General features: G+C 44.0%; 2 protein-coding genes across 9 annotated transcripts in view; one reads left to right on the top strand and one right to left on the bottom strand.

Moving 5' to 3' along the window:
- The window catches only part of CNKSR2 (connector enhancer of kinase suppressor of Ras 2), a gene marked incomplete at its 3' end in the record, with an annotated part of 219,235 nt that extends 213,335 nt beyond the window's left edge, over positions 1-5,900 (top strand). For all 8 annotated transcript variants that reach the window (XM_080377571.1, XM_080377569.1, XM_080377565.1 and 5 more), the window contains 2 exons: positions 2,345-2,541; positions 5,685-5,900. In XM_080377571.1, coding sequence (XP_080233697.1) covers positions 2,345-2,541; positions 5,685-5,900 — 413 coding nt within the window. The remainder of the gene's footprint in view (positions 1-2,344; positions 2,542-5,684) is intronic.
- A 3,483-nt stretch (positions 5,901-9,383) lies between these two features.
- On the bottom strand, positions 9,384-27,184 carry KLHL34 (kelch like family member 34). The gene has a single exon (XM_080377581.1). It carries the CDS (start codon positions 11,182-11,184, stop codon positions 9,397-9,399), a length of 1,788 nt encoding a protein of 595 aa, XP_080233707.1. The 5' UTR covers positions 11,185-27,184; the 3' UTR covers positions 9,384-9,396.
- Positions 27,185-27,601: the final 417 nt, after the last annotated feature.

Genomic DNA, 27,601 nt, shown 5'->3' with positions numbered 1-27,601 from the left:
AAGCCTGGATGTGGTGGCTGGTTGCTGGTCCAGGCTCTAGATCAGCCTGGCAAAGTAAATTCAGAACACATGGAGTCAAAGCACTGGCTTGCTTCTTCAGCAGACCAGCCCAGTACTAATCCCCTGAGGGTATAATGTGGCAGTGCTGATGGGGAAAAGAGACCCAAGGAAAGATCTCTTTTACCTTGCATAACAAGGGATCAGAGAAAGAAAGAAACAGAGGTAAAATACCCCCATGTCAGATCAAGGTGGGTTTTTGCCCTTTAACCCATTTTTTGCCCATTCTCCAGCTGTCAGACTGGTGGACTTCAGAGTGCAGCAATATGAACCGATAGATACCAAACATCTGATCTCGCTGCGTAGACTTTTTAAGAAAGTATAAAAACCAGGACCACAGGGAATTTTAACCAATCTTGAACTCAGCTACTGAGTGTTTTCCCCATTAACACATAAGGTGTTTTAGTAAGGAAGAAATCAACAAGAAAGAGAAATGCATCTCATTTCCATTTTTCTTTAAGTCCTAGCCACCCCTTACTGTGATGAACCCAGCTCTCCAAGCAGGGTAGCACATAATGGGAGGATTTAAGGAGCTCTGCACAGACCCACAACAGCTCCATCAATAAAAAGCCTCAAACCCTTCCTCACTTCCATCTCTCTCTAAAAGAAAATGTGTGCTTTAAAAACAGCAACCCTCTAAAGGTGCAAAGGAATAAACTGATGAGTCATATAGCTAGATCAGTTGCTGACTGCAGAATTCTTTGATTGTGTCAAGATCTATACAAATGCAAACACATTTTGTGATGGGGTGTGCAGATTTGGATCTCTGGAGTTGTTGGTTGAGCCTGAGGTGAGTAGTGGCTGTACCACATGGTATGGGCTTTTGAACGGGTGGTTGCCTTGGCTAGCTGCTGGTGGGCTCAAAATGTTGCTTCTGCACACTATCTGTCCTCCCTGTTGGTGCTTAGTAAAAAACCAACTATAAACACCCGAGAAGACTGAGGTTCACTACTTATGGGTACTTGAGCATGTGCTGAAGTTTCAGCCAGTGGAGACGGCTCTGTCTTGGTGCAGGATCAGTCACAGGGAAAAGTAATGCTTGAAACCAAAGAGCTGTAGCTTTCCTACAGGAGCTTTCATGAAAGCATCCTGGGGACACAGGCACCTCAGGCCAGGAAAACGTACACCACTATGAAAGCCAAGACTTGACGGAAGGGTCCTGAGGGCTGTGGAGACAACTGGGAGGTTGTGCACAGGCGGTGGCCAGCTGTTGTGTGTCCAGGTGTGTCAGTGTGTGAGGGACAGCAGGGACGGAGCTGCCTGTACCACTGCCCTGGCTTCTCCTGGTCATCACTCATTTAATCCTGGCACTTCACTGGCACTTCCAAGTTTGTACAGCATCTCAAACATTTTCTTCTGAGGGAAATGGTGCATGAGAAATTGAAATGTTTTAATGCTTTCTAAATGAAGCTTTTCAAATGCTCATATCAGAGTAACATTTCACCCCCAGACTTTGTTTGATTTTGGTTTTAGAGAACCAAAATATTTCTGTCCTATATTGTCCTTCAAAACACTCCCAGTACTAGCTAGAACAAATATTTTTAAACCTATAATAAATAAATATACAAATAAATGAATAAGTAAAACTGTAACGCAAACAGCTGTGGTTTGGTTTGCTGTGCTGCTAGGTAGGCTGTCATGAATGCACTCCTACACCCAGTCTGTAGGCTGCTGCTGAGCCTTCAGGTAACAGAGCATAAAGACACCACAAGTGACAGCATTACTGACTGCTGAACAACACACCTGAGTATCAAACATGAGACAAAAAGAGGTGGACTTTTCTAGAAAGGAAAGCAACATGTCATTCCAAGGCCACTATCATAAGCATAACCTTGAGTGCCCTATCAGCGCTCTCGGGCCGAGATCTGATCCCTGATCACTTCCTCAGCAGGATGCTTCCAGGGCTTCCTTTCCTTGTAATAACAAACTCGCCAGCATATTTGACTGCAATACTAGAGATGTGGTTTCTGACAGTATGTCACTCTAATATTACTACACCTTGCACTATTTCTCTATTTTTTTCTTCTTCCTGTGCGGGTCAAGACTTTACATTCTTAAAAGTTTTTCTCCCTTTCCCCTGAAGGCAGCAATAAGAAGCAGTTACAATCACAGCACTTTTTTCTGGAACTTAGCATGTGTGAAATATTCTCCTTGTGGTCTAGTTAAACCTGTTAAATGTTTTGCAAAGGTTTTCGATAGATCTTCAAATAATCACTTTAATGACACATTGTTTCTTTCTCTATTTTTTCCTCTTCTGTTTTTTTTCCCCCTCTTTTTCTCATTACAGTTGAAACTATAGAGGAAAAACCAGCAGACTCCTTGCAAGATTTGTACAGAGCCTTGGAGCAGGCCAGCCTGTCTCCTTTAGGAGAACACCGGATTTCCACTAAGCTGGAGTATAAGAAATCTTTTATAAAGAGATGTAGCGATCCAGTAGTCAATGAAAAACTGCACCAGCTGCGAATTCTGAAAAGCACTTTAAAGGTGAGATAAAAGAGGGAGGAAAAATCCTGCCCTGGGGTTGGATTGGACTGTATTATATTTGGAGATTAATTGTGCGCAGCTGGAGTCCAGGCTGAACCTGGTGTGCAAAACAAGGGAAACGTGGGGAAAGGCTCATCGCAAGGCAGAGAAAAATGTGCCTTGGGAGAGCAGTCAAAGTGAGAGGATCAGGTTTTATTTCTGTGCAGATAAAATCTCAGTCAGCTGCTACTCCTCTAGCTAGTTTAACAGAATTTGACACCAAATTATCAGAGGAAACCTTAATCCCTTTTTTGTCCTTGAACATTTTCATTTACCAGAATGCAGAAGCACTGTGTAATTGCTGAAGTCTAAAGTAAGTTAAGCAAAGCCAGCCTTTCGGAACAGAGCAGTACCTTTTGTGATACTTGATTATTTTCTGATCGCTGAGCTTGTCCAGGAGGAAACTGTGTGCTTGCTTTCTGTGAAAGCTGATAGGATCATTGTATTTAATCAGTAGGACTGATTAAAAAAATAGATAGTGGTAATGATAGATTTGGAGATTTTTATGGTTATTCAAAATGTACCAGAGCTCATTTAGCCTCCCTGTCAGTTTCTTTGTTTGTTACAGCAGTTTCAATGCTGTCCTGATAGAGATTTCGGCAAACAATATGCTGGTTTTCCCCAGGGACCCTGTTAACTGTATTAAATTACCACACTTTAAGGCACTTGGTAATTGTACAGTGGATTTTGTAACAGCTTTCATCAAAGAGGGCTTTATCAATGTTAATTAATTTAGTTTTCCATCACCTAGAGAAGCATTTAAGCAATATTATTTTCATGCTGTGGGGCTCCCATCCTGAAAAAAATCTCACTCATGTTTAACTTTCTGTACTGTATCATCTCATTGAAGGCAACTACTTGTAGTATTATCTGGGTGTATGAGTCTTTACAGGATTGGAAGCTGGTAGAAAAAATCAAGATACATGGGCTTTCCGCATGACTTCTACCAGCATGAGAAACTGAAACAAAATCACAGGCATGTTGGGGTGGCAGGAGGTTCACACGTATCTGCGCTTTTGCAGCATGGCAGGATCACTCATACCAAAACTGTGGTTCAGTATCAGCAGCTTGCTGCCATGCTTAATTGTCTTTCTTGTTAGCGTTTATTGATACCTGAGCTACATTATGCCAATGGCTTCCTACAAATAGAATTGCTTTCCTCCAGGAAATTCCAAAAACACCACAACCTCTTAACCCAGCAGATGCCATTTTCATGCTTCCTTGGAACTCCTTTCTTTTGGTCCAAGCAAACACAATTTCTTCATTCTCTGTCTATGAGCCATATTTTCTAAACCTGTCACCGTTCTTCTTTGGACCTTGGTTAGTATAAACCATTCTTAAAAGTACATGACACCAATAATTGAAAAAGCAACAACAGCAAGCACCAAAGACAGATAATTACTATTTATTGTGAAGAGCAACAGTGTAGAGCAGTACGTGCCTGTTTTGCAATGTCATCGTGGTAACTCATGATGAGTTTCCAGCTCCATTACAGCCCAGAGCTCCATCTCTGCCATAGTACCGGTAGCTGTACCTACCCGTAGCTACTGCTGTCACCTAATCAGTTAGTTTTCTTGTGTCAGTGCCTTGATTGCTCTTCCTGACTGCAGCCAATTACACTGGCCTGTTGGAGCTGGTGTTCTGAACTTTCCTTGAATTTATCCAAATTAATAGTAGCCTGAGACATCCCTCCAAATTGCTTCTAGCTCTTATTGTCCATAGGCTCTCTGTCCCATCATCTAAGTCCTTAATGAAGGACCCCTCTGCTCTCTTTCCCATGACACAACCATTCTCCTGCCAGTGAGTGTGAGTTACCTGGCTGGTAGTGCAGAGGTGTGGGCACCAGCCACAATCTGCGAGAAGCAGGTTATGGTAGTTCAAGCAGAGGTATGGTAATTGGGAGTTCCCATGGTTTCATTTCCACTAGTCATTCTCAGCTTGCACCTCCATTTCTGAAAATGAGTAGCATTTTCAGCTACTCATTCTAGCAGACAGTGTTAATTAGCTGCTGTTTGCAAAGCATGAAAAATACCTTTCAACCTACTGCTTATGGGTGATGTCTCTGACCCTTCTGATCCTCTTCCATGAGCGTGGGCTGGCACAGCTTGGTATTTTTCTTTAATATGCTCCCCAAAAAAGATTTAACATGCTTGTAGTATGGACATGGAAAATGTGAGTTAGCCATGAGGAGTGTGAAACTTGTCTGGCAGGGAGGATGGAGGGGAGATTGCTGGTGACTATACCAGTCCTACACAGAGGAGTAGTGCTGGAAACGTGCACACTAGCTGTGTTTCCAAGGCTTATGTCTGTTGCATCCAGGTTCCAATGCCCGCAACAACCACGAGTGGCTATAGGTGTATCTAAGGCTTACTTTGATCCATACTGGCTGCCTGTCATCTCTTGATAAACTAATCACTGGCTATGGATGATGATACAGCCACAGCCCCACCTCAATGCTGGGTAAGGAGATACCAGCAGCTATGTTAGAGTTTACCCTTTTCAGCCTTCTCTTTGCCACTCCAGTGATAGGAGGATGTTGCAGCCAGCCAGTTCATTGCATACACTGGATCTTTGATGAAGACGAATTATCATTAACACAGGGGTCCTTGTGCAAGCCTTTGCAATGTAGCACTCAGATGTCCCCATGATGAGCCTGGTAAAAAAGGTTTAGTTCTGCTGGCGGGTGGGAGGCCATGTGTCTGCATCCCACGCACCTACGCAGTATTTCTTATGCTGATCAAGAAGAGCAAACAGATGGCACTGTTCTGTGAAACCCATCTTGAAAAATGCAAGCAGCTAATAGGAAACAGTACAGAGCTTGCTTTTTTTTGAGCTGAACAAGGGGCGAGGAGGGGGAATAGGGACTGTTTCTGAGGATGTTGGACAAGGCAAGGGAAGCCCTAGCCCCGCAGGGTGATGTGTGACACCCTGTAGGAAGAGCTCCTTTTTGCAAGCAGTCGTATAGCAGTCAGATAGTCCCCCTGCTTTTAGGGGCTCCGTGTCTTGAGTTTGCTCCCCTCATTCTTCCCTTCCACCCATGTGACTGAATTTGGCTGTCACTCATCACTTGCACTGACCCTTTGCTTGTTCCTTTTCTTTCACAGGCCAGGGAAGGAGAAGTAGCCATTATAGATAAAGTTCTGGATAATCCAGCTTTGACATCTAGAGACTTTCAAGAATGGAAAAAAATGTACCTTGATCTCTTCATGGACGTCTGTCAAAGCAGCACCCCGAGGGACTCTGTTAATGGCTCATCTGAGGTTGATGCACTTATAGCCTCCTTAGCGCACACTCACTCTTACATTGAAACGCATGTATAAAAGTCTCTCTTTTTGTCCATTTGTTACACTCCAGCCCTTTACTTAAGTGCATAAAGTAGTTTTTATATCAATATGTGGGAGCTTTAGTAAATTATATTTTAATGTTACTCAGCTGTGTGAAGTAAACCTTCGATGGTCAACAATACCACGTCTTTAATGAGGATTTGTATATTTTATATGCTACCAATGCTCCGCTTGTGTTTACCTTCTGTGAAATAAAAACATGACCTTTAGCTATTAAAGAAAAGTATTTAAAAGCATTTTTGGAAGACTGTGACCTTCACGCAGGAATTCAAGCTAAAGGTTTTGTTATCAAAGGTCACTTTTACAATGATATTTTATATTATATAATTCCAGTATTGCATTGCATTTTTAGAGTGCAGGTACTATTTTGGTGGTGGGAGAAAACCAATTTTTATATTTAATGAGAAACTCTAGGAGTTTTCTTAAATAACAGGGGAAGAGTGTAACAGGGTGGTTGTGTTTCAGTTTTGTCAAACATACAAAAGTGTGAAAATCAGCAGGCAGAAAGGACTAATGTGAATTCAAGTATCAAAAAGTTAGGTCTTATTTCCATGTGCTTTTTTAAAGCCTGTTGCTAAAGTTTACCATCAGTGTAAAGGGATGCTGATTTGTATTCCAGTCAGGACAAAATTATGTGTTATTTGTCTCTTAATCACATTTCGTTGATTTTTTTTTCAAAAAGTAATCACAGTACTGTCATTTATGCTGCTTTTTTACTGTACATCAGTATAATGTGCAGATTTTGCAAAAGAGAAAACGTAGATTTTGAACATCCTTGATAGCAGCGTTTCTCTTGCCCAGAAAAGCAGCAGTGGAAAAGGTTCCCAATGAAATGCTCCGAATCTGAGAGGCTTTGAAAATTCCCACAATAGAAAAGGAATGAATAGGATTTTTCAAGTAGTCTCCTATGTGTTTCCTGAGCTGTGAAATTTGGCTGTATTGCATGCAGGGAAAATGTGTGATGGGAGCAGAGCTGAGCACAGAACCTGAAAAATAGCTGAGGAGTAAAAAATCCTCCAGTTTGCTTTTGAAGAGGAAGAGATGTCTTTGGGTTCTGCTGAGTTCACAAGACAATTAAAATGTTTTAAACTTCCATGAGATTTTAGTTGTGCTGGAGAGAACCCGGTGAATATGAGCAGAAATAGTTTCTTAGAGTTAGGCACATGCTTGGAATAGGAAAATGGGAGGGAAATCTTCAATTATGTATTTACTTTTTATGGGCTTGTTCTCGAACAGTGATCAGAGCATGACAAAATATTTCTGCTGCTTTTCAGTATTTTGCTGCATAAGTTAGGACTCACGACATGATTTAATAACACTCATGTGAAAGGGAAAAGCCTCCTTTATACTCTTTACAGCGAGTTGTACTCTTAACCAACTTTAGACTCTTGCCTGTACAGCTCAGTGAATGTACTTTAAACTTTATGAGCTCTGATATTTCCTGACAGTTATATCCATGAAGGGATGGAGGAAAGAATGGACAGGTTTATTTTCTCTCTCCTGTCTTTTTATTCCTCTCTCGTTATCTCCCTTTTTCTGACCTTCTCCCATTTCTTTCTTTTTCTTCTTCTCCCCCCCCCCCCCCCTTTCTCTCTTTCTTTCTTGTTATTTTATTGCATTTGGATTGCAACTGTTTTGCAGATTTTGCACAATTGTACAGAAGAGTGGCCTTTCTGTAGCCCATTTTCAGTAATCCTATATTCAAGTCGATATGGATGACAAATCATGTATTAACGTTTGTATAGAATTCTGGATCCAGTGTAATATTTGTACCATTAGAAGAATATTGTTTGTATAAACTGGACATTTATTTACTGCATGGGTACTGACTTGTATATTAAATTTGTGAGGTTTTTGTAAATTTCTCTTAAAAAATGCTTGACTTGAAATGGATTGTGCTATTGTTCCAAGCATTTAGATTCTCTTGCTATTGTTTTACTGGACCAAAAGTAAATATATTCATAGAAGAAACCTCTTTATATCTGATGGATGTATATGCACATTGTGTAGTTGATTCCTTGTCAAAACCAAGGCAGTTCAGAAGACTTAGATCTGTTGCCATGCAACAGCTATTCTGCCTGCACTTTACATTAGTAAAGTCAGCTTGATTGCTTTAAAGGTGAAAATTAAACATTACAGTTTTTTAAGCTAGTCTAGTGACAAAGAACGTGTCCTCTCCATTGTGCTGCCTTCTTTTAAGACTATTAAATGTTCTTCTATATATATTTTTATTGTATTAACTCTCAGCCTAGAAAGGGAACACTGTAAAATGAAGTACAATAAATTTAGCTTTTAAATGAACTTCTACGACTCAAGATTCAATTTATGCCATACCAAAGTGGTTCTACAGCAGCTGACCGTTTTACCTGCATTTCACAGGTCTACGTGCCTTAAAGTACCCCCATAATCTGTGCCTTTGAACTCTGCCAGTGTGGCCAAAAAGAAGTAAGGCTGTTGCTGTTTCGTATGTAGGCAGACGCCGAATAAAGACTTCTGAAAACCTTCCGTTACCTCCCTCCCCTTCGTACCCTTTGATGAAGGTAAACCTTTTCTGACCGCAGGATTCTCTCATGTACCAGTTCAACAGCTGTGAGCAATTTTACCATTACGAGCAGCTGTGATACAGCAGCATATGCTACTGAGGTAAGTGTCAAGGCATTAGTTACAGCAACTCCTGTAATAAGTTTCTCAAGTCTAATAGTAAGTACACCCATTCAGCTCTGGCCATCTATACTAACACAAGGTTTGGATACTAAAGAAATGTACTTTACCGGTAGCGTGTCTTTAAAATAACACAAAATAAGCATCTGAAAGGCATGTTACAGCAAAGGCCACTCAGAGAGAAATGGTTTCTATTGAACAGTCGCTGTTTTAACCTACAGCCATAACTGAGTCTACATATCAAAAAATCCGTGCATTCTCTCCAGTCATTTCATGCTAGTTAGCAAAGACATTCTTGCCTAGTATGTAGCATATCAAATAATTCCTTTTCCTTGGCAGTACTTATTATTAGTTCTCATAGACATCAATTTTCTAGTCTTTATACAGCTCATTTTCATTTTGCTTAGCCATAGCATAAAAATTCAATAGCACTTAGCAGCTGGGAAAATGACCTCTGATTAAGAAAACAGAAAAGATGGATTATATTTTTTAACCTTTGAAAAATCTGATTTGCAACACCTATTAATTACTATCTGAGAATTATTCTTCAAAGGTCAAGGATTAATATTCTCCTTGATCACCTCTAAATGTGCTACTTGGTACGTCCTTCCTCAGTGAGGTTGGCTTCCAGCTCTATAGATCCCAGCGCCTTTCCCCTGCTGCAGCCAGACTTTCCTGCCTGTTTCCACCAAGCGTTTGGCTTATCAAAGCAAAACATCCACTCCGCCACGTTCGGTGCCATTGCAATTTTCTTCTCCAGGCCCGCCCTGCTGGCCCATCTCCTGGGCTGGTTATTTCTTGGTGTGTGAGCTCAGCAGTCCGGCAGCCTCTTCTGCTGGCTGTCGCTGTCCTGCTCATCAGCCCCTTCAGAGAGCTGCAGCACTGCACACTGCAGCCCACACCAAGGCAAGGGGGCTTTGCAAATCTCTTCCCAGCCATCGTTGTCGATGTCGTAGCCAACCACGTCTTGCGTGGGGACTTCCTGTGAGTTTTGCCATTTCTTTCCACCAATAAGAAGAGCTGTTTCCTCTACCACTGCCAGGCCATAGCAAAATCGATCATAGATCAGTGGTCTTAACCGAGTCCATTGGTTCTGATCAGGGTCGTATCTTTCTATTTCAGAGAATGGTTCATATAATCCTAAAAAGGTGAATATGGCTTCTCTGATGGTTGCCATCTGATGCCCAAACCGAGCAATGCTCATGGGGGCTTTTTTTATCCACTGCCCTTCAAGTGAGCTCAGAGAATATACATCCTTGCTTGTGTCGGCTGGGTCTGAGTGCTTGCCACCAGAGATGTATATAGTACTCTTGCAAATGGCACTGGCATGGCCATGTAGCTTGCATGGCAATTCTTTGACCTTCATCCATCTGTCCCTGCTGATGTTGTAGACTTCCACAGACGAATGCAGCGACCCATCCTCACCCCTTCCACCAATGGCAAAGATATCCTTGCCTAGGACACTGCAAGAAAACTGGCACCTCTTTTCCAGCATGCCCGTGATTTGGGTCCACGTGTTAAATCTGGGATCATAACGATGGACCTTGTTTGTAACTGATAAGATCTTTTTGGTTTTAGCATCACCCGGGGCACCACTTTCTACCTCCCCACCCAAGACGTAGAGGAAGTTCCCCACCACGCACACGCTGTGGTTCTGCACCCTGTCCCGCACCTGCGTGAGAGCTCTCCATTTGTGATTGTAAACGTCAAAGGCCACCATGTCGGTGACGAGCCCCTCGCTTGCTGTCCCTCCCCCCAGCAGAATGATCCGAGTTTTCTCATTCCTCAGCGTGGTGGACTTGTCTTGCAGGATAGGCTGTTTGAAAACAGATGTATGGTAATTTATTGCTTTAATGATCAAGCACTTAATACCTGCAGAGAGGGGCACTTCTGACTGTGTGTAGGTTTTTCTCAACTCTTCCACTGGGATGAGGCCGTATCTTATGTGCTCTAAAAGGCTGCTAGCGTGAGCCAGCCTGGTTTTATCCTGCTTCAGCCACAGCAGCACGAGATTCAACAGGCGAGTTTCTTTCACCATAGGGAGATCTGGTGATTGAACCACCACTAGCAAAGACCTGAAGTTCAGCTCGAGCAGTCCTGACAAATCCAAGTCCAGAAGCTTCCAGAGATTACTGACAATGTATTTTTCGGTTGCTGCTAAGGCATTCGGCAGGTAGAACTTCCTGGCCACATTGGCGGAGAAGCAGCAGTTTTCCAAGGCAAGGTTGTTAATCAAGTACTGATCGCACAAGCCAATGGCATCAGTCACTTGCAAGTAGCTTGCAGCTTCCAAGGTATCTTCCAGGCTTTCAAAGGAAAGGGGCAACAAAGAAGTATAAATAAAATCCAGGACATTCTGGAAACCGGTGGGTGAGACAACTTGCAGATCAATTACACTGGCTTTAGACTCTTGGGTATAACTTTTGAACATAGCTCGGAAATAGTCACTGGAGCATGCCAACAAGGACTTGTGTGCAGGAAACTCGTTTTCCTTCACTTTCAGCAAAATATCACACAGAAAGCCCTCTGATCTCAGGCTCTGGTACTGGGCGAGCACGGCGGTGCAGTGCGCTTTGCAGTAGGACAGGAAGTAGCTCATGGTAGGCAATGCAACGCTTTCCCCTTGAGTTATTACAGAAAAAATGCAATTAGATATTGAAACAGCTGCCCTACTCAACAGCCATTGCTTGAATGCCCAGCAGACTTCCAGTTGTTAGAGAAAAGCCCAATGAAAAAAAAAAAAAAAAAAAAAAAAAGTCTCTTGCCTGGCATAGGGGGACAGTTAGTAGGTTTGTAAAGAATTCAATGCATTCCTTTATAGAAAAAACAGCTGAATGTCGCAACAGCTGCTGTAGGATGCTTACTTTTCTTGCCTCCGTCACTTGTGCAAGGATGAACAGTCCACAGTTGTGCTGAGCACTTGCTTGGCTGGCCATCAGATGACAGATGAGGGAGCTAGATAACAATCCCAACAAATGACACTTTGTGTCTGCTCAGCCGTCTCCCTCGACCCTTCTTGCTCCACAGGCAGATCAAATAGATCCTCTCTGGCTGCCAGCGCATGGCTCTGGGCGGACACAGATGAGAAGGGAGTGCTGGCTTTTCTCCTCTCTCGTCTGTATTTCAAACTCAGATAAGTTTGGACCTTGTTGCCCCTGGGACTGCAGCCCCCTTCCCGTCCTCTTTTCACACTCTTAGGAAGCCTCAGCTGAAGATCAAATCAGCGCCCAGGGATTATTACGTGAAGATTTTCTGAGCCCATAGACCTTTGCCCGGCAGGCACTAATACAACCAAAATATCGTGATTAGTCACTGGTTCGATTTGACATGCATTTCTGGGCTCTTTGCTTCACATGACACAGCCATAACTCACAGCTACCAGAATAGCCGCAGGCGCATCCCCTCGGCCCCCCTGCCCGGGAGCTGACCCCAGGCGGGCGAGCAGAGGGGCCAGGGACCGAGTCGATGGAGGAGCTTCTACCAACAGCCACAGCCAAAGCAGCTGACTTGGAGTGACCTGCCTGGAAATCACAAGGGTAACACATTCGCACAAAGTGGTGACAAAAATAGATTCCCCCAGTTTGGCTGTAATAAACTGAAATCTGTTTATAGAGGCGGCTTTGCATAACTGTGCTCTTGTTTACCAGCTGGGAACAAACCCAGAGCCCCCAGGGGTGGGCCGGAGCTGTCGGTCAGCTTTCTCACTTACAGTTTGTCCCAATTAGAAGCACGTATATGGGGATTATCCCTGATTTTCACCTGGGCCCTTCAGGGTCTAATTTCTACCAGGAATAGTAGCTCTGGGCGAGCTATACATTCTGACCTCTGAAAGCCTGTGTTTATTTTTCTTTTTGTCCCCCTGCGTAACTCTGGGAGGAGGTGTTCAGGAGCCTGCTCCTGAAACCTTTCTTTCCAAGTTAAACACACCCAGGACCTGCAAACCCTGACAGGGTTGATACGTGCCAGACCATTTTGCTGCATCATGAGCCAGCAGGTTTGGGGACAGAGAAGGATCCCACAGGACTCGAAAGTTTCACCTTTTGCTCAAGACCAGGGTAAAGCCTTTTCACGGTATTTGCTTATATTTATTTATGTGATGTCATGACATTCTGGCTCACTCCTGTGATTGAGGGGTGTTTGGGAGCTGACTGGATCCTAACATGGATCGTGCATGCTGTCTGACTGTTCTAGCAAGCTTAAACCATCTTGCTAAGCAGACTGATACCTACACACGCTCTGCTTTGTTTGTGGGGAAGGACTACTCCAAAAACATTGCCTTTCATTGCTGAATGGCTCTGAAAATTGATTTCCTGCTTGAATCCACTTTCCATCATGACGTTCTAAACCATAAATCAGGATCTTGCTAAAAAATCTTTCCTCTTGCTAGCAAAATGACATGCATGGGCAGTTGGAAGGAAGGAGAAAAGGGATGCCTTGTTTCTCTTTCTCAGTGGCTTTGCCTATATCCAAGTCGGGACAACTGTAAAGTATTTCCAATATTGTTAGTAAAGCTGTGCAGCTGATTCCAAGCTTCTGGTTTGATGCTTTTCCTGTCTTGGACAAACCAGAGACCAGGTAACTGTGTCACCCCTCAGCAGTCATGCTTGCTGGTGGTAAGGGACCAGGCCTTAAATGCTCCCACTCCTAAAGATACTGCTTTCCCCAGTTTAACTCCATAAGGTACCCGATTTCAGTAACACGAGGAAAAGATAAACCTCCACCATTTCCAAACAGCAAGCTGGCACTGCACCATCGCACTTTCCCCAGGAGACCGAGCAGTGAGCACAGGGGAGCATGGAGGCTGAGCCTTCGGCGTGGGGTTCAGTTTGAGGAACATTTCTGCAGCAGTTCTAGCATAAGCAAGTCCTGGCATCACCTCCCCTTCACAAACTGTCCCTGTCCTCCATCAGCCTTTTGCCTGTGCTACCATGATTGCTCTGAGGCATGGGGCTGGGAGGTGACATGGCCAGGAAACTGATGTTTGGAGATGGAGGGAAACTCAAAAATACAACAGCAGACAGGTCTCTGCAGGTTGGGTCAAGTCCTCAGCCTCCCTCACCGTGTGGCCTCCCAAGGAGATGTAGTGCTCCAACGCAGAGTGCAACAGAGGTGAGCCACTGGCTGGGCAGGCAGCTGGGAACCCACCACCAGGAGAGACCTTTGGCACGTGATGCCCACCTGATGCACAGAAACTGGCCTGATCTGTTGTTGAGGCTCAGTCTGAAGGTCCCTGCCTGTGCCCAGAGTTACTGTGTTACCCAAACTGGTGGTGCATCACTTGATCTCCAAAGAGATTCTATGCATGGGCTGCAGTTTATACAGGTCAGTTGCCAGCTGACTACACTGCGTTGCCACAGGAGCCGGTGCTGATGTAATTGAACTGATTTAATACCGGTACTGGATAATCAAGTCTTAAAATTCTATGCAGATTTGCTGTGCGACTCCTTCTCAGACCTACTTCATCTTCATGGCAAGCTGGCTAATAGAAATAGCAAGAATCATGATCCTTATAAAGCTGTTTGTCTGTAGTTTTATATATTTTTTTTTTCACTAATAATTGAAATAAAGACACATCCTTTCCAGTCCCTTGCTCTGGAGTGACAAAAAAAGATTATCATTATCGAAATGAGGTTTTTCCGTGCTCCACTTTTAGGCAGTTAGCTTTGTCTAACTAGCAAGCCTACTCAGCCGGCACCCTCCTTTGTCAATAGACAAATTATCTGGAGGCGGCAGCTTGGGTCTTCAGCACCTTTGGAGGAATATTTAATGACCATTAGCAGAAGAGCAGACAATGGTTTAACAGCTAGCTTATGAATCTCAGAAAGAGACCTAGCACTAGGTGGGATGCAGTCATGCCACAATCTTATTTTTCTCAGTAATTTGGAAGATCAAATGCTTGACTCGCTAGATGGTGCTTAAAATTAGGGAAACATTAGTGTTAATGATACTGATTTGCTGAGAATAGATAATACATTTTCAATCATGCATTATTTAGATTTTAAATTAGATTTAGATTTCAGGCTTTTAGTGCATTTTCTGTTGAACTCATTGCTATACTACAGTAGACAGTCTGCAATAAAAAAGACTATTCAGGGGTATGCTGTGAAAAATAATGGCTTCTATGCTTGCTGTTACTTTTTTTCCTATACAAAGCTGAAAAACAGCCTGAATTGCAATGCTGTGTTCAGTTTAATCTTGCAAGTAGGCCATCAGTTAATAAACACTTCCATTACCATTGTAAATTTTCCCAATTATTTTTTAAGAGTAAAGGTTATAAAAAGAGTTGTACAAGTAAAATTAGGCTGATTAGTAACAAGTGGCTTACTGTAAAATATTCATTACAACAATCCACAGCAGAGGCTTTCTAAGCTACAGTTTGTTCCAGAAGAAATCTGTGCAGTCCAGACGACAACAGAGCAAACACTTTGTATGCTTGATAACGTACTGCTTGAACAAATACAGCCAAAGTGAACCAGATGATGAACGTATGAGGGATGATGCAGCATATAGGTCTTCTGGAAACCACTAATCAGAAAGATTGTATTGACTTAAGTTGTCTTGTAAAAATCATTGGACTAGAGTCTGTACTTCATCCTCGAGTAATCATTCACAATAGTATTTGGGTCACCCCATCTATTTAAAGCCAAGTATGTTTAGCCCAGGAAAGCAGTCTTTAAGAACAAAACACTGAGAGGGAGAAATTTTCTTGCAGCTAAAAGCACTGTCTGGGGAGATCATGTCTGTGTATCAAAGCAAAGTTACCAGCCTGGATGAGGTGGGCTTAGGCTGTGAGGTTTCCGTTGTGGCAGGGGGAGACTGGGGAAGCATGTGGCTTTAAGTACTGGTCTATGTGTGAGGGTGGTGGAGGTGCCCACAGGACACTGCACCCCGTGAGCAGCAGGAGCAGGAGCTCAGCACAAGGCACCGCACCCCTGGCTCGTTGGAGGAGCCTGCAAACCCGCGGCACACCCCGTCCATCCGGGTGCCACCTGGGAGGGTTCTGCATCCAGGGATGATGCTGGCAAGAACAACTTTGTCTGGGTGCAAGCCTCCGTCTGCCGCTGGGGAGGAGAAGAGGTTTAGTGTGATCAGGGGTCAGCAGGGATCCCAGCCAAAGCCTGCTGCAAGGCTGTGCCTGCTAAACCATGGCTGCATGGTGGTTTCCTGTGCCTTTGTGGAAAAAGAGGAGGAAAGGAGGCACACTGGGGCTGGGGGTGCCATGCCCCAATTGGGTTATGCTTAGCACTAACCACACCGATGCTAGAAGGCGTCCTGTGTCCAGCTGTCAAAGGCAACACAAAATAACAGTCTTTCAATCAGCCAGTGCCTCATTTGTTCCCTTGCCCTTTTTTTTATGTTCCCCTTCATTTGCCTCCCATGAAGACAGAAGTTGTTATTGCTTCCATTGCTCTTAATGGGTTAGACATGAACTTCGCTGGTGAATAAAAAACAAGTTGGGAAAGTTTTTAACTTGGGATCCTACCTTAGAGCAACTGCAGTGGGATGCATCAGGCAATGCAGCTGCAGGATAACAAAGGTGAATGTGTATTTTAATGAGCCCATTTCACAGCCTTCACAGCACTCCACAGTGGAGGGTTGCTTGGGGTCCGTCTGCTCCTGTAATGGTCTGGTGGCACTGGAGATGCTCTGCATCAAGCCCTTGCTCCCCTCTCCAGGCAGCCAGCGCTGCCTGTGCTGCAGCTGGGGCTCGAGGGACCTGCAGCCCCTGCCCAGGGGCACCTTTGCTCTGCATCCAGCTTGCAGCTGCTTGGGGACTGTGCTGGCTGCTGACTTTGCACAGTGAGGACATGTACAGCTCCAGCTGAAGCTGCTCTGCTCATGGGTCACTTCTGCAGGCGTGGAGGCCCCCTTGTCACATTAGCTCTTTGAGAGTGCCTTGGGGATGAGGGGTTCAGCTCACCGCTACCCACAGCTTATATGGATAGAAGTGTAAGGAACAGCCAGTGCTCTGCAACCACAGAGGAGAAAACACAAATGACATTTTCCTCTGTTAGGATACCATATAGGTGAAGTAAAGCTGCAGACTGCAGAGGCTTCTCCGAAATCAATGTGCTTTTCACATCTGGTTATGATTCAGCTCTTCCATTCCCTAATTCACATTCAGGCAAATGCTCCCTAACGTACAGGTTGTTGCTTTGCAAAGTAAAGGTTACAGTGTCATCAGCTGCTGTTAATGCTGTTATGCTATGAGATAATGAGAGCTGATGTCCCCACTCAGCTGATCATTAAAAGTGTTCCTAGACTCTTTGCGCTATATCATCATTGTCGTCATTATTGTTAGCAGCAGCAGCATGTAACCTAATGACTTGAACTCGGTCCCTCCATGACCTGCAGCTCTCAGGCTTACCCTTGCGACTGAAAGGGTTGCACCTGCACCTGCTAACCTTACTTCATCTGCTCACTAGCACTAGTTTGAGAGGGGGAGAGACAGCTGAGGGAAAGCACCTAAGCCCTGCCATCGGGTGAAGTGCAGCTGAAATGAATTGCACGTGCTGAAGGATGGAGGATGAAAGGCAAAGCACCAAGTGTGTAGAGGGCTTTTTGTCTTAATGATTTCTAACTGAATAAAGCCGTGCTGGAGTTTGGCAAAGGCAGTGATGGGATATGTTTTATTCACCCTCCTAATCTTCATGAGTTACTGAATGATGCATTGTCACAGCACTCTCCGAATTATCAAGCTGCAACAAGGTCTTTCACCACCTCATACCAGCACACTCTTCATACAGTCCCTCTGCTGCCTTCTCCTCATCTCCACTCATCCAGGGCCCACTCTCCTCTTGCTTTGTCCTCTCTCTGCTTCTCCCTCAGCTGCTCTCCCTTCATTGGCCCTCAAACACTGAACAGCACCAGCCACAGCTGCACCTCATTTACATCGGCCAACCCACCACCCCTGAAGCCAGCCCACAGCTGTATATTATCAATGCTAATTAACCCAGCTTCGTTCTTTTACAATGCGTGACTAGCAAGCCTCACCAAACATTCATCAGGCTGAGCTCAGAGCCAGTCTATAGCTGTGTGAGGTACTCGTGGCCCTGCTCAGCAAACATGGAGAGAGATATCTCCCTCCACACTAGACACATTTCCTAAATTCCAGTCCTGGAAGACATTTATGGGGTAGTTACAGGAACCAGACTGCACGTGTCAAGTCTTCTTCCCCAGGCTACAGTCCCAGCAGGCCATGGCTCCAGTCATCTCCCCTCTTCCCCCGGTGGGAGCAGGCTGCACACTGGGCATACATATAAACTGTGGATAGTGGTGAGCCAAATCCCTCATCCCCAAGGTACTCTCCAAGAGCTAATATATAAGGAGCTCATTTTTATTAATTTTTACTTTAGATGTCTTGTGCCAGCAACAATGCAAATACTGACTTCTTCCTGGAAGTGCAAGGGTTTGCCTGCCCAGAAAAAACACATAGTCTGCTTAAACGAGCTTGAAAGGCTGTAGAGATACTGACTCCTATTTCAGCAAGTTTATTTTGGTCTCATCTGCCTAGGTTAAGGATTGACATAAATGACTCTCAAAGGGAGTAAAAGTAGATAGCCCGTGCTCTGAGCCCCAGCGGTATGTGCCTGGCATGACAGCGCAGCATCATTCTCTTGGTACAGTGGCAGAGTTTTCAGGGGACCTTTGGGTTTTGCCTGAAGTGGAAAAGTCATCGCTGTATGCTAGCTCTTCTGTCACACTGAAGAAATGAAACTATAGACAGGTAAAGAGAAAAGCATAGGGCAGATGGACCTGAAACCTGTGAAACCCTTTAGCGGGAAGCATAAAGCTTGAAATACCTAAGAGCAAACCACCTTCCCAATACTGTGAAGACTTCTCTGCCCGTCGGTCTCTCAGGTGGCCTCTCAAGGGCTGTAGGTGTGTCTCAGCAGAACCATGGAATCTGTCTGACATTAGAAGTCAGAAGCCCTTGGATGGGCCTCTCCAGCCTTGCTGAGGTACCCAGCAATGCATCTGTGATAAGCATATGCCCTCCTGAGGGACACAGGTCAGCCAGAGATGCCCTTTCAGGTGAACTGGCAAAACTCCTCCTGCAGTAAAGAGACTCTTCTGGGGTGAGGATGGGGAATATGCTTCAGCAGGATGTCGTGCTCCTTCCAGAAAATCCAGAATCCTCACACACACAAAACTAGTCCAGTTGCATCCTCCTCCCCCGTTCAAGGAAGGAGCACTGATGTCTGATCCTGACAGTAGTCATGTTAAAGGAGAGGATGCTAATCAGAACTGGAGTTAAATGAGAAATGTGGTTAAATGGAGTTACCATACAATGGTATAAATTTCATACCCTACCATTGAAAGGGAGAGGAGATTAAAAATAAATGTACATGCTTCAAATTCTTTAAAATTGCGAGTAATGACATTATTAGTACTTTCTGGAGGTCATGCAATGACATCAATACAGCAGTTTAGGCCAACGTGGACCATCTTGACAGGATACAACCATCGCTTCCCTACCTTTTGGCTTCTTCCAGTCTTCCTCTTTGCTGAACTATGGGCCAACATGCAAGTCACTGCAAAGAAAATTTCCTTAAATTGCACTATGGAAAGGACAAATCTGGTCAGGGGAAATGTGATTTAAAAAGGTAAGTAGGTTTATATATGTAAAGGAATAGATAATCTCTCTGTCTAAACCTTCATTTGGCTCACAGTAATATATGAATGTGCCTGCAGCCCTGGTAAAAAAAAAAATAAAATTAATTTATTAGCTTCACAAACTAGACCTGAGGCAGACTTCCAGCCTGTCACTATGCAGAGAGCCACTGTGCACTGCTAGTATAGTACTTCCATTACACTAGCTAAGCCAAAGCTTTTAAAAAGATAGACTGCATTAAGTATATTCTCCTATACATCCCAACAATAGCAGCCTAACATCATTACCAAGGCTAGATGAGTACACTATCTTGAAAAGAAAACAATCAAGTTCAGGATATGCCTTGAAATAGCCATATCCACCCACTTCTGACACCCACCAGCTGTGCCTGTAAAATACTGTCCTGGTGTCAGCTGGGATGCAGTTAATTATCTTCCTAGTAGCTGGTACGGTGCTGTATTTTGGATTTAAGGTGAGAATAATGTTGATGACACACTGATGTTTCAGTTGCTCCTAAGCAGTGTTTACACTAACTCAAAGACTCTTCTGCTTCTCACCCCACCCCACCAGCGAGGTGGCTGGGAGTGCACAAGAAGCTGGGAGAGGACACAGCCGGGACAGCAGACCCCAACTGAGCAAAGTGATATTCCATACCGTATGGCGTCATGCTCAGCACATAAACTACGGGGAAAGCTGGCTAGGGCCACTGCTTGGGAACTGGGAACCGGCTGAGCATCGGTGGGTCAGTGGTCAGCACTTGCATTGTGCATCACTTGTTTTGCATGTTCCAATTCTATTATTATTATTGTTATTATTATCCCTTCTATTTCTGTCCTATTAAACTGTCTTTATCTCAACCAGTGAATTTTACTTTTTTTTTCCCAATTCTCTTCCCCCATCCCACTGTGGGGAGGGGGAGGGAGGGAGTGGCTGTGTGGTGTTTAGCTACCAGTCAGGTTAAACCATGGCAAATAACAAGCAATCTACGCAAACAAACTGCACACCCTGATATTTTTACTATTCCTGACTATGCTTATGAGGCTGGGAGCAGAAATAATAAAAAGAAAATGAAAGCAATCACCATACAAACCACCTGTCCATTTTTCCCCAAAAGGGTTTATCTGCCTTTGACAAACAGCTGTTAAAGACAGAAGACAGATCTTCTACAGGGGGTTATATGTTGTAATTTTCTTCAAATAAGCTTTATGATCTAATAAATATTTTCCAGTTCAAAGTTTACAGAGCTGAAGAGAAATAGGGGCTAGTTTTTACTCCTTTGAAGCCAATAGGAATTTTGCCATCAAGTCTGGTACAAGCAGAAATGCAATGTTCTTAGCATAGAAAAGTTGGGGGGGGGAGGGGGGGAGCAAAGTATCTGTCCTAGCTTAATTGTTCAGCCTTATATACCAGCTTTCTCACCTGATATGCAGGGTATATTCAGGCCCCAGTGGTCCTATCAAAATAAAGGTTGTGTTCAGGCTCAGACTCTTTACAACTGAGCTCCTCATCTGCTATAGAAGAGAGCCGACGAATTTCCACATGCACCACGTTATTTTTAATATGTTGAGTGTTGATGTGTATACATTACATCCGCAGTGTGTATGGGGTGAGCAGGCCCAGGCTGGGGAAGGGCAGCAATAATCCCTGCTCTGCCACTCCTGTGCTGCCGCCTTCACCAATGCTTTTGGGAGCGGTCTCCAGCCACCCAGCCTTTGCTGTTCCCACCGTGGATTTCACTTGGACTACTTCAGGAGCAGACAAGCTTGCAGGATTGTTTCCTACTGCCTCACCCACTGGAAATGTTTTCATTAAATGATAAAGAGGTGTGTGTGGGGGGGGGATGTTTGGGGGTTTGTTTGGTTTTTGTGGGGTTTTTTTGCAGCTAGGCAGGTAGGGTCTTCTCCTGATCTTCCTCACATTTTCAGAAAAGGGTTGCTGGAGAAAATACCACGCTTCCACAGCCTCCAGAATTATACCACAACCTCCAGAAAAGAGGTACTGCAGAGAACTTAAGTTCCTATAGGCCATTTGTGGTTTGCCATACATTGAAATTCTCAACTACAAAGGCGAACAGAAAGAATAAATAGTCATTGCTGAGAAGTCAGGAACAACAGTGTTCAGGGCATTTTCAAAGGCAGGAAGAGCAATCAGAGGCCAGGGTCCCTTCAGGCAGTTGGACAATTCTAATGGCCATTGCCCCTCATGACAATGTCCTTCCTACTTACTAAAATGCAGTGGTTCTGTTATCGAGGTGACACCAAACTGTGCAGTTTCCTTCAGGACAGTGTTGTGTGCAATGGGCACTTGAGAAACACTCAGGAAGTGCTGGAAACTCCGCTCCCATGAGGCCACTGCTGCAATTCACTGCTGTCAATAAATCTTGTTGCTCTTAATTGTTTGAGTTTCTCTTAGGAACAAATATTTACCAGCTTCTGGTTTGCACAGCCTTCTAAAGGTCACAGATGCTAGCTCCAAGGGGAGCCAAGCTATTCAGCCTTAAGCTATTTAACGTTGGCTTCCTGTGTAAGCCTGTGCCACCATAAAAGCAGGCATCACTACAGGGCTTATGTGTAAGGATGGAAGAGTAAAGTTCTCCTCTTGGCCCATTTCAGCATGTTATTTTTAAAAGTTTCTGTGTTCAGCGATGGAAATGGACGCTTTCATTCTGGTGTTTAAAATATCAGTAAGCCAAAAAAAAAAATCAATAAGCAAGTATCTAGAAACAGCCATGTTCTTCTGTCTGAATCATCCTGTCCCACACCAAGCTGATACATGCAGCAGAGAGGCCCCTTTGAAGAGCTGGAAGATGCTCTTGGTAAAGATTTGCTGGGCAAATGCAATACTAGTGTGAATGCAGGGATACGACAAGCCAAATTCTGGAGGAATAATGGCTCCACATCAATATACACACACGTTTCCTGAAATATCTGTGCCACCCTGCAATACAAAACCACTTCCCCATTGTGCTGGTTCACTTGCTGCTCAAGCAGACCAGAATGACTTTGTGGCGGAAAACAGTCAAACTAAAGAAGCTCTTGGAGGGCTGAGATAGTCCCTGTTTTGTGCGGAAGGACTAGAAATCCTGGGCTGGTTCCCCATGGATATGAGGAGCTCCCTGCAGGACAGCAAAGCAGGAAGCCTTGACCGAGCAGGCTGAATGGGAGTGACCATGGAAGACACCCAGGCTGGTGGACCCCAGCTCCTGCTGGGGAGAAGGAGAGGGAAGCTCCCACCCTTTCCAGCAGGACGGGGTTTGAGAGGTTGCAGTCCCACCTGATGCCTTTCTGAATCATGCTCTTTGCCAGGCTGCTGCAGAGCCCTTGATCTGCTGAGGCCCTTTTGCAGATGAGCACCGCTGAGCCATGGGCTTTATACATGCAACAAAGGCAATGAAGCTCACCCTCTCACAAAGGGAAGGATGTTGTTCGTCTTTTTTCCTGCCTTGCAGCCTATGCTCTTCTGAGTGTCTCTCTCTCCCTGATTCTCTGAAGCTGCAGGCAAAAAGCAACTGCTGGTGCAAACCAGCATAGCTCCAGCAGCGTGGATAGCGTGGTGCCACATTACACCAGCAGATGACCTGGCCATTGGGTTTAGGTCAGCAACACAACTGTAGCACGTGCAGCCTTCACTTGCCTTGCCAAACACACAGAGTAGGCAGAGCACGTTTCTTTCTTCTCAAGGGCTAGGGAAGAGCCCAGATGTCCCATTTGTGTCACAACGACTATACGAATCTGATGCTGACTGAATTTTCTCAACCGTGTGGTGCCATCCAGTGTCATTTTCCTGATCTTCGCCAAGCTCTCCCCCCTCGCACTGCCCTGCTTGATAGCGCTCACAGTGCAAGGGTGGTCAGCGGCATTTTATTGGAGAAACAGTCAAAGCAGGGAATTAAGATACAGCCTCATTTGGAGGCATTAGTGCCTGAGTCACTGGGATGTCATTCAGGCGTGAGGACAGCCTGTGAAGGCTTTCAGATCACATGCGTGCGTGACATTTAGAAGAGGTGGGTGACCTCATGGGAGATTATCTGAGAGATCTAAACCAGCCATAGAAAGTGGCATTGGAGGCTTTCATTTATCCTCACTAACCTTCAGCAATAAAAACAGAGGATGAGCGTACGGACGTGCATGCAGGAAGTATGCGAGAAGCGCCGAGAACATTGTGAAAGCCAGAGGGATGGTAAACCATACCCTGGCTCCACTGACATGTGGCTGTCATGGAAAGAAGGATGAGGAGGAGGACACTATGTGCTTCACAGGGCACAATATTTGATTTTTGTGTGTATGTGCATTTGCTATTTGACTGAGCAATAAGACAGTTAAGAATTTGTGCTTCTTTCCTGGTTTGTAGGGAAGCACAAATTCAGGTATTCTCTCAGCCCTCCTAAATCTACATACTGCCAGCCTTGGCAGCAACTGTGATGAAGTAGAGCCCTAATTATTCAAGCCCAGATTCTCCCATCACTCAACGTCCACTTCCAAACCAGCACCTCAGCACACACCAGGACTGTTGGTGGGGAGCAAGGAGCAAGGTGGTTTTCCTGATTTCAGTAACAGTAAGGATCCAAAGGGCCTCGAGATGTCTCCTCAAGTCTTTGGCCTTCCTCTAAGCAGTCATCTTTTGTGTCAGCCCAGCACATACCTTTCTCCAACCTGTTGGACCTGCTCTGGGGTCCCTGCCAAAAAATTGAGCAGGAAGAAAAAACTGGTGTGGCAGCAGGGATCTTGGTAGCACTGAAATCACTCTTGCTCCCTGACTTGTTTCTCAAAGCAGAAGCCTACACTTATGCCCTTTTCTGCCTCTCACTCCCACCTTCCCCATCTCAGTCTCCATGAGTCCACCCCAACTGCGTTGTGCCCCTACACTTGAGTCCATCTATTTATATGGATCCTTCTTGTGTCTAAGCAGGTGCGAATCCCTGCCCCTTGTGTCCAGACTTGCCTGGCATGGTCAACACCTATATGCTAAGGACAGAAAATACTGTGCGCTGCATCGTTGCTATGGTCAGTTCAGCTGCATGCTGACTTTTGCATTTCTGCTCAGGTCAGGGCTTGGATTATTGGTCTCCTGATAGAAGGGAGGTCTGCTAAGACCAATTCTGACCTGCAATAACTAGCTAGGAAAGTCGTAAGTAACAGATGAATATAAAGTACTGTATTAGATGAAGAGTACTCTCAATAGAGACTATTGCAGTACCTGTAAAAAAACATTTACTAAGAATGCAACATCTGTAAGAAAGACAAATCTGATTCCAGTCTCACTTAGCATATAGCAAAGGATTGGGTCATTTTTCACAGTACAACATCCAGACAAAATCAAATTTAATTAGTTAACAGACAAGATTTACCAACCACCTGTGCATATGAAACCCACAGTCGGTATCAGGGCCAGAACACTGTCACTTCGCTATTGCACTTTCCTGTTGCACTTGCAATTAGTCACCAGTCTTCTGCAGGATATCTTTGAAAGCACCCATTTCATAGTTAATGCAAAGGAATGTAGCGAGAAGGGAGTATAACATATGAACAGATGCGTTTATTTTATAAATGGCTTTAGACTGCTTCCAAAGACACAGGAAAACTGGATTTTACCAGGTTTGACTGATCTTATATCCAACCCTTGTTTTTTTGTCTCTAGAGAACTGTTTTATCTTAGCACTGCAGTACTTTTTGAGGGCTGAAAAACTGTCTTTAGGGGGAGTTTCCTTTGTAATTATTCATGCACAGTAGTACTAGGCAGTTCATATACCAAAATCAGAATTTTTTTTGCCAAGTGCTTTACTTAATCTGCTTCACTTATACAGCAAAAACTCATTCAAATTAAATGTGCACACATTAGAGAAACCAGGACTTAGTCATAAGGGCAAAAGAAAACTGTTTCAGCATTTTGGCCCTAAAGCTATTACCAAGAAAAATACAACTATTTCTCTTGGACAGTCTTCTCTGATTCTCTTCTCTCAACATCAATTTTTTATAACACAAAATGGCCAAAGTGCCGTATTTTTATGACATCTTCCCATAAATAATTTACAGACTGCATGGAACAAGAGACAAATAAAAGGGCCATCTTTATCACCTTTGTGATTGCACTGAACACAGTCCTGGTAAGATGCCACTGAATTCAATGAACTGCCTCTCGAGACTTTGATTTTGGGAATTGCATCCGTAAATACAGTTGCATATATAACTACAAATGTTTTACTGGTACAGTAGGTAAAGGAGTACAGTGTGGCCTTGATTTTGCTACCAAAAATAATAGCTTACACCATCACAGAAAATGCAAAACTGCCAGTTTAGTTCTGTAATTGAAGTTATGCATAAAGCCAAGCCTCCAGGGCTTTAAGGCAATTAACACTGTTTGTCTTAGAAATGCAGAAGCATTGCAACCTCTTAATTGAAAGTGATTAAACCAGAGTAATCAATTGAAATACATTCAAACTTACCAAAAGTTTTCAGGTAACAGTAATTATTATTTTACCTTTATCTTTACCTCTAAGTTAAATGTGTTTGGATTTTTCTGTGCAGATGATCAGAGAAATCATTAGAGCGTGCTTTTGTTCAGTGGCTGACAATTAAAAATCTCTCCCCAAATGTGTTGAGGTCTTGGTGTCTCATTAGACTAAACCCTTTGCCGCAGGCACAGCATGATACCCATCTCTGGTTTTCTCACAGAGCATTTCTCCACCACGTTGTTGAGCAGTTTCTCAGAAAAACACATTCAGTTAAATTAAAGACATCTCTCTTTCAGCATTGGGATTAAAACAAAAACAGAAGAAAAAATTACAGTGCAGAGCATTGGTAGGGAGTTAACAAAGGAAATTCTTCCTCCACCTTACATGCACGGGACTTGGTGACACCAGGGCAACACCGTCCCTTTGATTTACTGCCACACCAGCACCATACAGAGACTGGAACACAGGGATGACATTGAAATCCGGTTATTTTGCTTTATTTCATGGGTTCCTCATTATGCAGGTTAGGAGTTGGGGGGTGGGGGTGGGGGGTGGGGGGTGTGTGTGTAGTTTCTCTCTCCGTGGTTCAGTTACAGTAACTGTTTTGTTGCAATCATTCCTCTGGCTTCATGGCCTAGGGGTGGTCACGTATCATCTCATTAGTGAGGTGTTAATATATAGCTGTTAGCGAGTTTGGCTCATACTGACAAAGGCTGGCATGTAACCACATGAAAGAAGCATGTTTTTAGCATGATCTGTTATTATTTCTGTATTTCTGTATATCTGTATTTCTGTCCTCATCTTTCATTGCAAGACCTGAATCTTTCGCTAATTTTGCACCAAAATGTAACATTTTGGGAGGGCAAAATTTTCCATGCCAGAAGCAATAGACTGCAGAGTTGCTTGAAGCACCTTTCATCTGTCTGTTGTACGCCCTACAGTCAGATCCTTTCTCTAGACAGGTGAGAAGCAACATCACCAGCACATGGTGGTTCAGACCAGTTGTTAACAGTTTGCTAGCTGAGACATGGAGTGCCTTCACAGCCTCCTTGTTTTCTAGTTCTTAGATACTAATTTTATGCTTTAATAAAGACTCATTGTTGTGCTAAGACCTAACTCAGGGTCCTCACTGACTCCTATGGCCCATAGCTGTCAGCCTCGAGATAGTTTAAAAGTAGATATATTTTGAAATTTCATTTAAGATGAAAATGAATCTGAGAAAAAAATATTATTTGCCTCTGCCAAGCCCTCCCCACCATTAAGAAGTTTAAGTGGCCACTGGGGCCACCCCTCCATTCGGGAGCAAGGGGTTGAAACCTGGCAAAAGGTTCTTCTTTGTCAGGGGTGGGTTTTTTTCTTTCCCTTACACATTCAGATGTGATGTCTGTGATGTGATCCCAGATCTCCCCATCCCTTGGATTTTCCACTATGAAGTTTCCTAACTATCAAAGGAGGGGAAAAACGTGACTTTACCTTTCCACAGTTTTCTGAAATTAGTATTTTTAAAGTGAGTAAATAATAATAAAAGCTGAGGCCCTGCGCATGCTTCTGGCTCAAGGGACTGTGCGTTTTCTCCTCTTTTTATCACTTCCATACTGGCAGGAACAATGCAGAGCCCAGTATCAGTGAGTGATAATGCAGCGTTAGGGAAAATTGTTCTTTTTCTATTGAATAGACATGTTAATCTTATCGGTATGTAAATGAAAGGTGCTTCCTGATGCATTCTGTCTCCTGGCATTTCCATTTCAACCTGTCTTTTGGTGATGTTCACCTCCAAGGAATATATTAAGGGAAATCAGCCATGAGCTATAAGGATGAAGCAGGATGGTAAGCAACGTTGGTATTGTATATGGAAAGTAGAGCATGTCCTTTTAATTGAGTTGCAATGAGTACAGCTCCTTTCTAATTTCCTGTACAAAGCACATGTAATAACTTAAAATACAAAAATAT

This window comes from Falco punctatus (genome assembly GCF_963210335.1).
Source record: "Falco punctatus genome assembly, chromosome: 2".
In the NCBI taxonomy this organism is placed as follows: domain Eukaryota; kingdom Metazoa; phylum Chordata; class Aves; order Falconiformes; family Falconidae; genus Falco; species Falco punctatus.
This window is presented reverse-complemented; position numbering and strand designations above follow the sequence as displayed.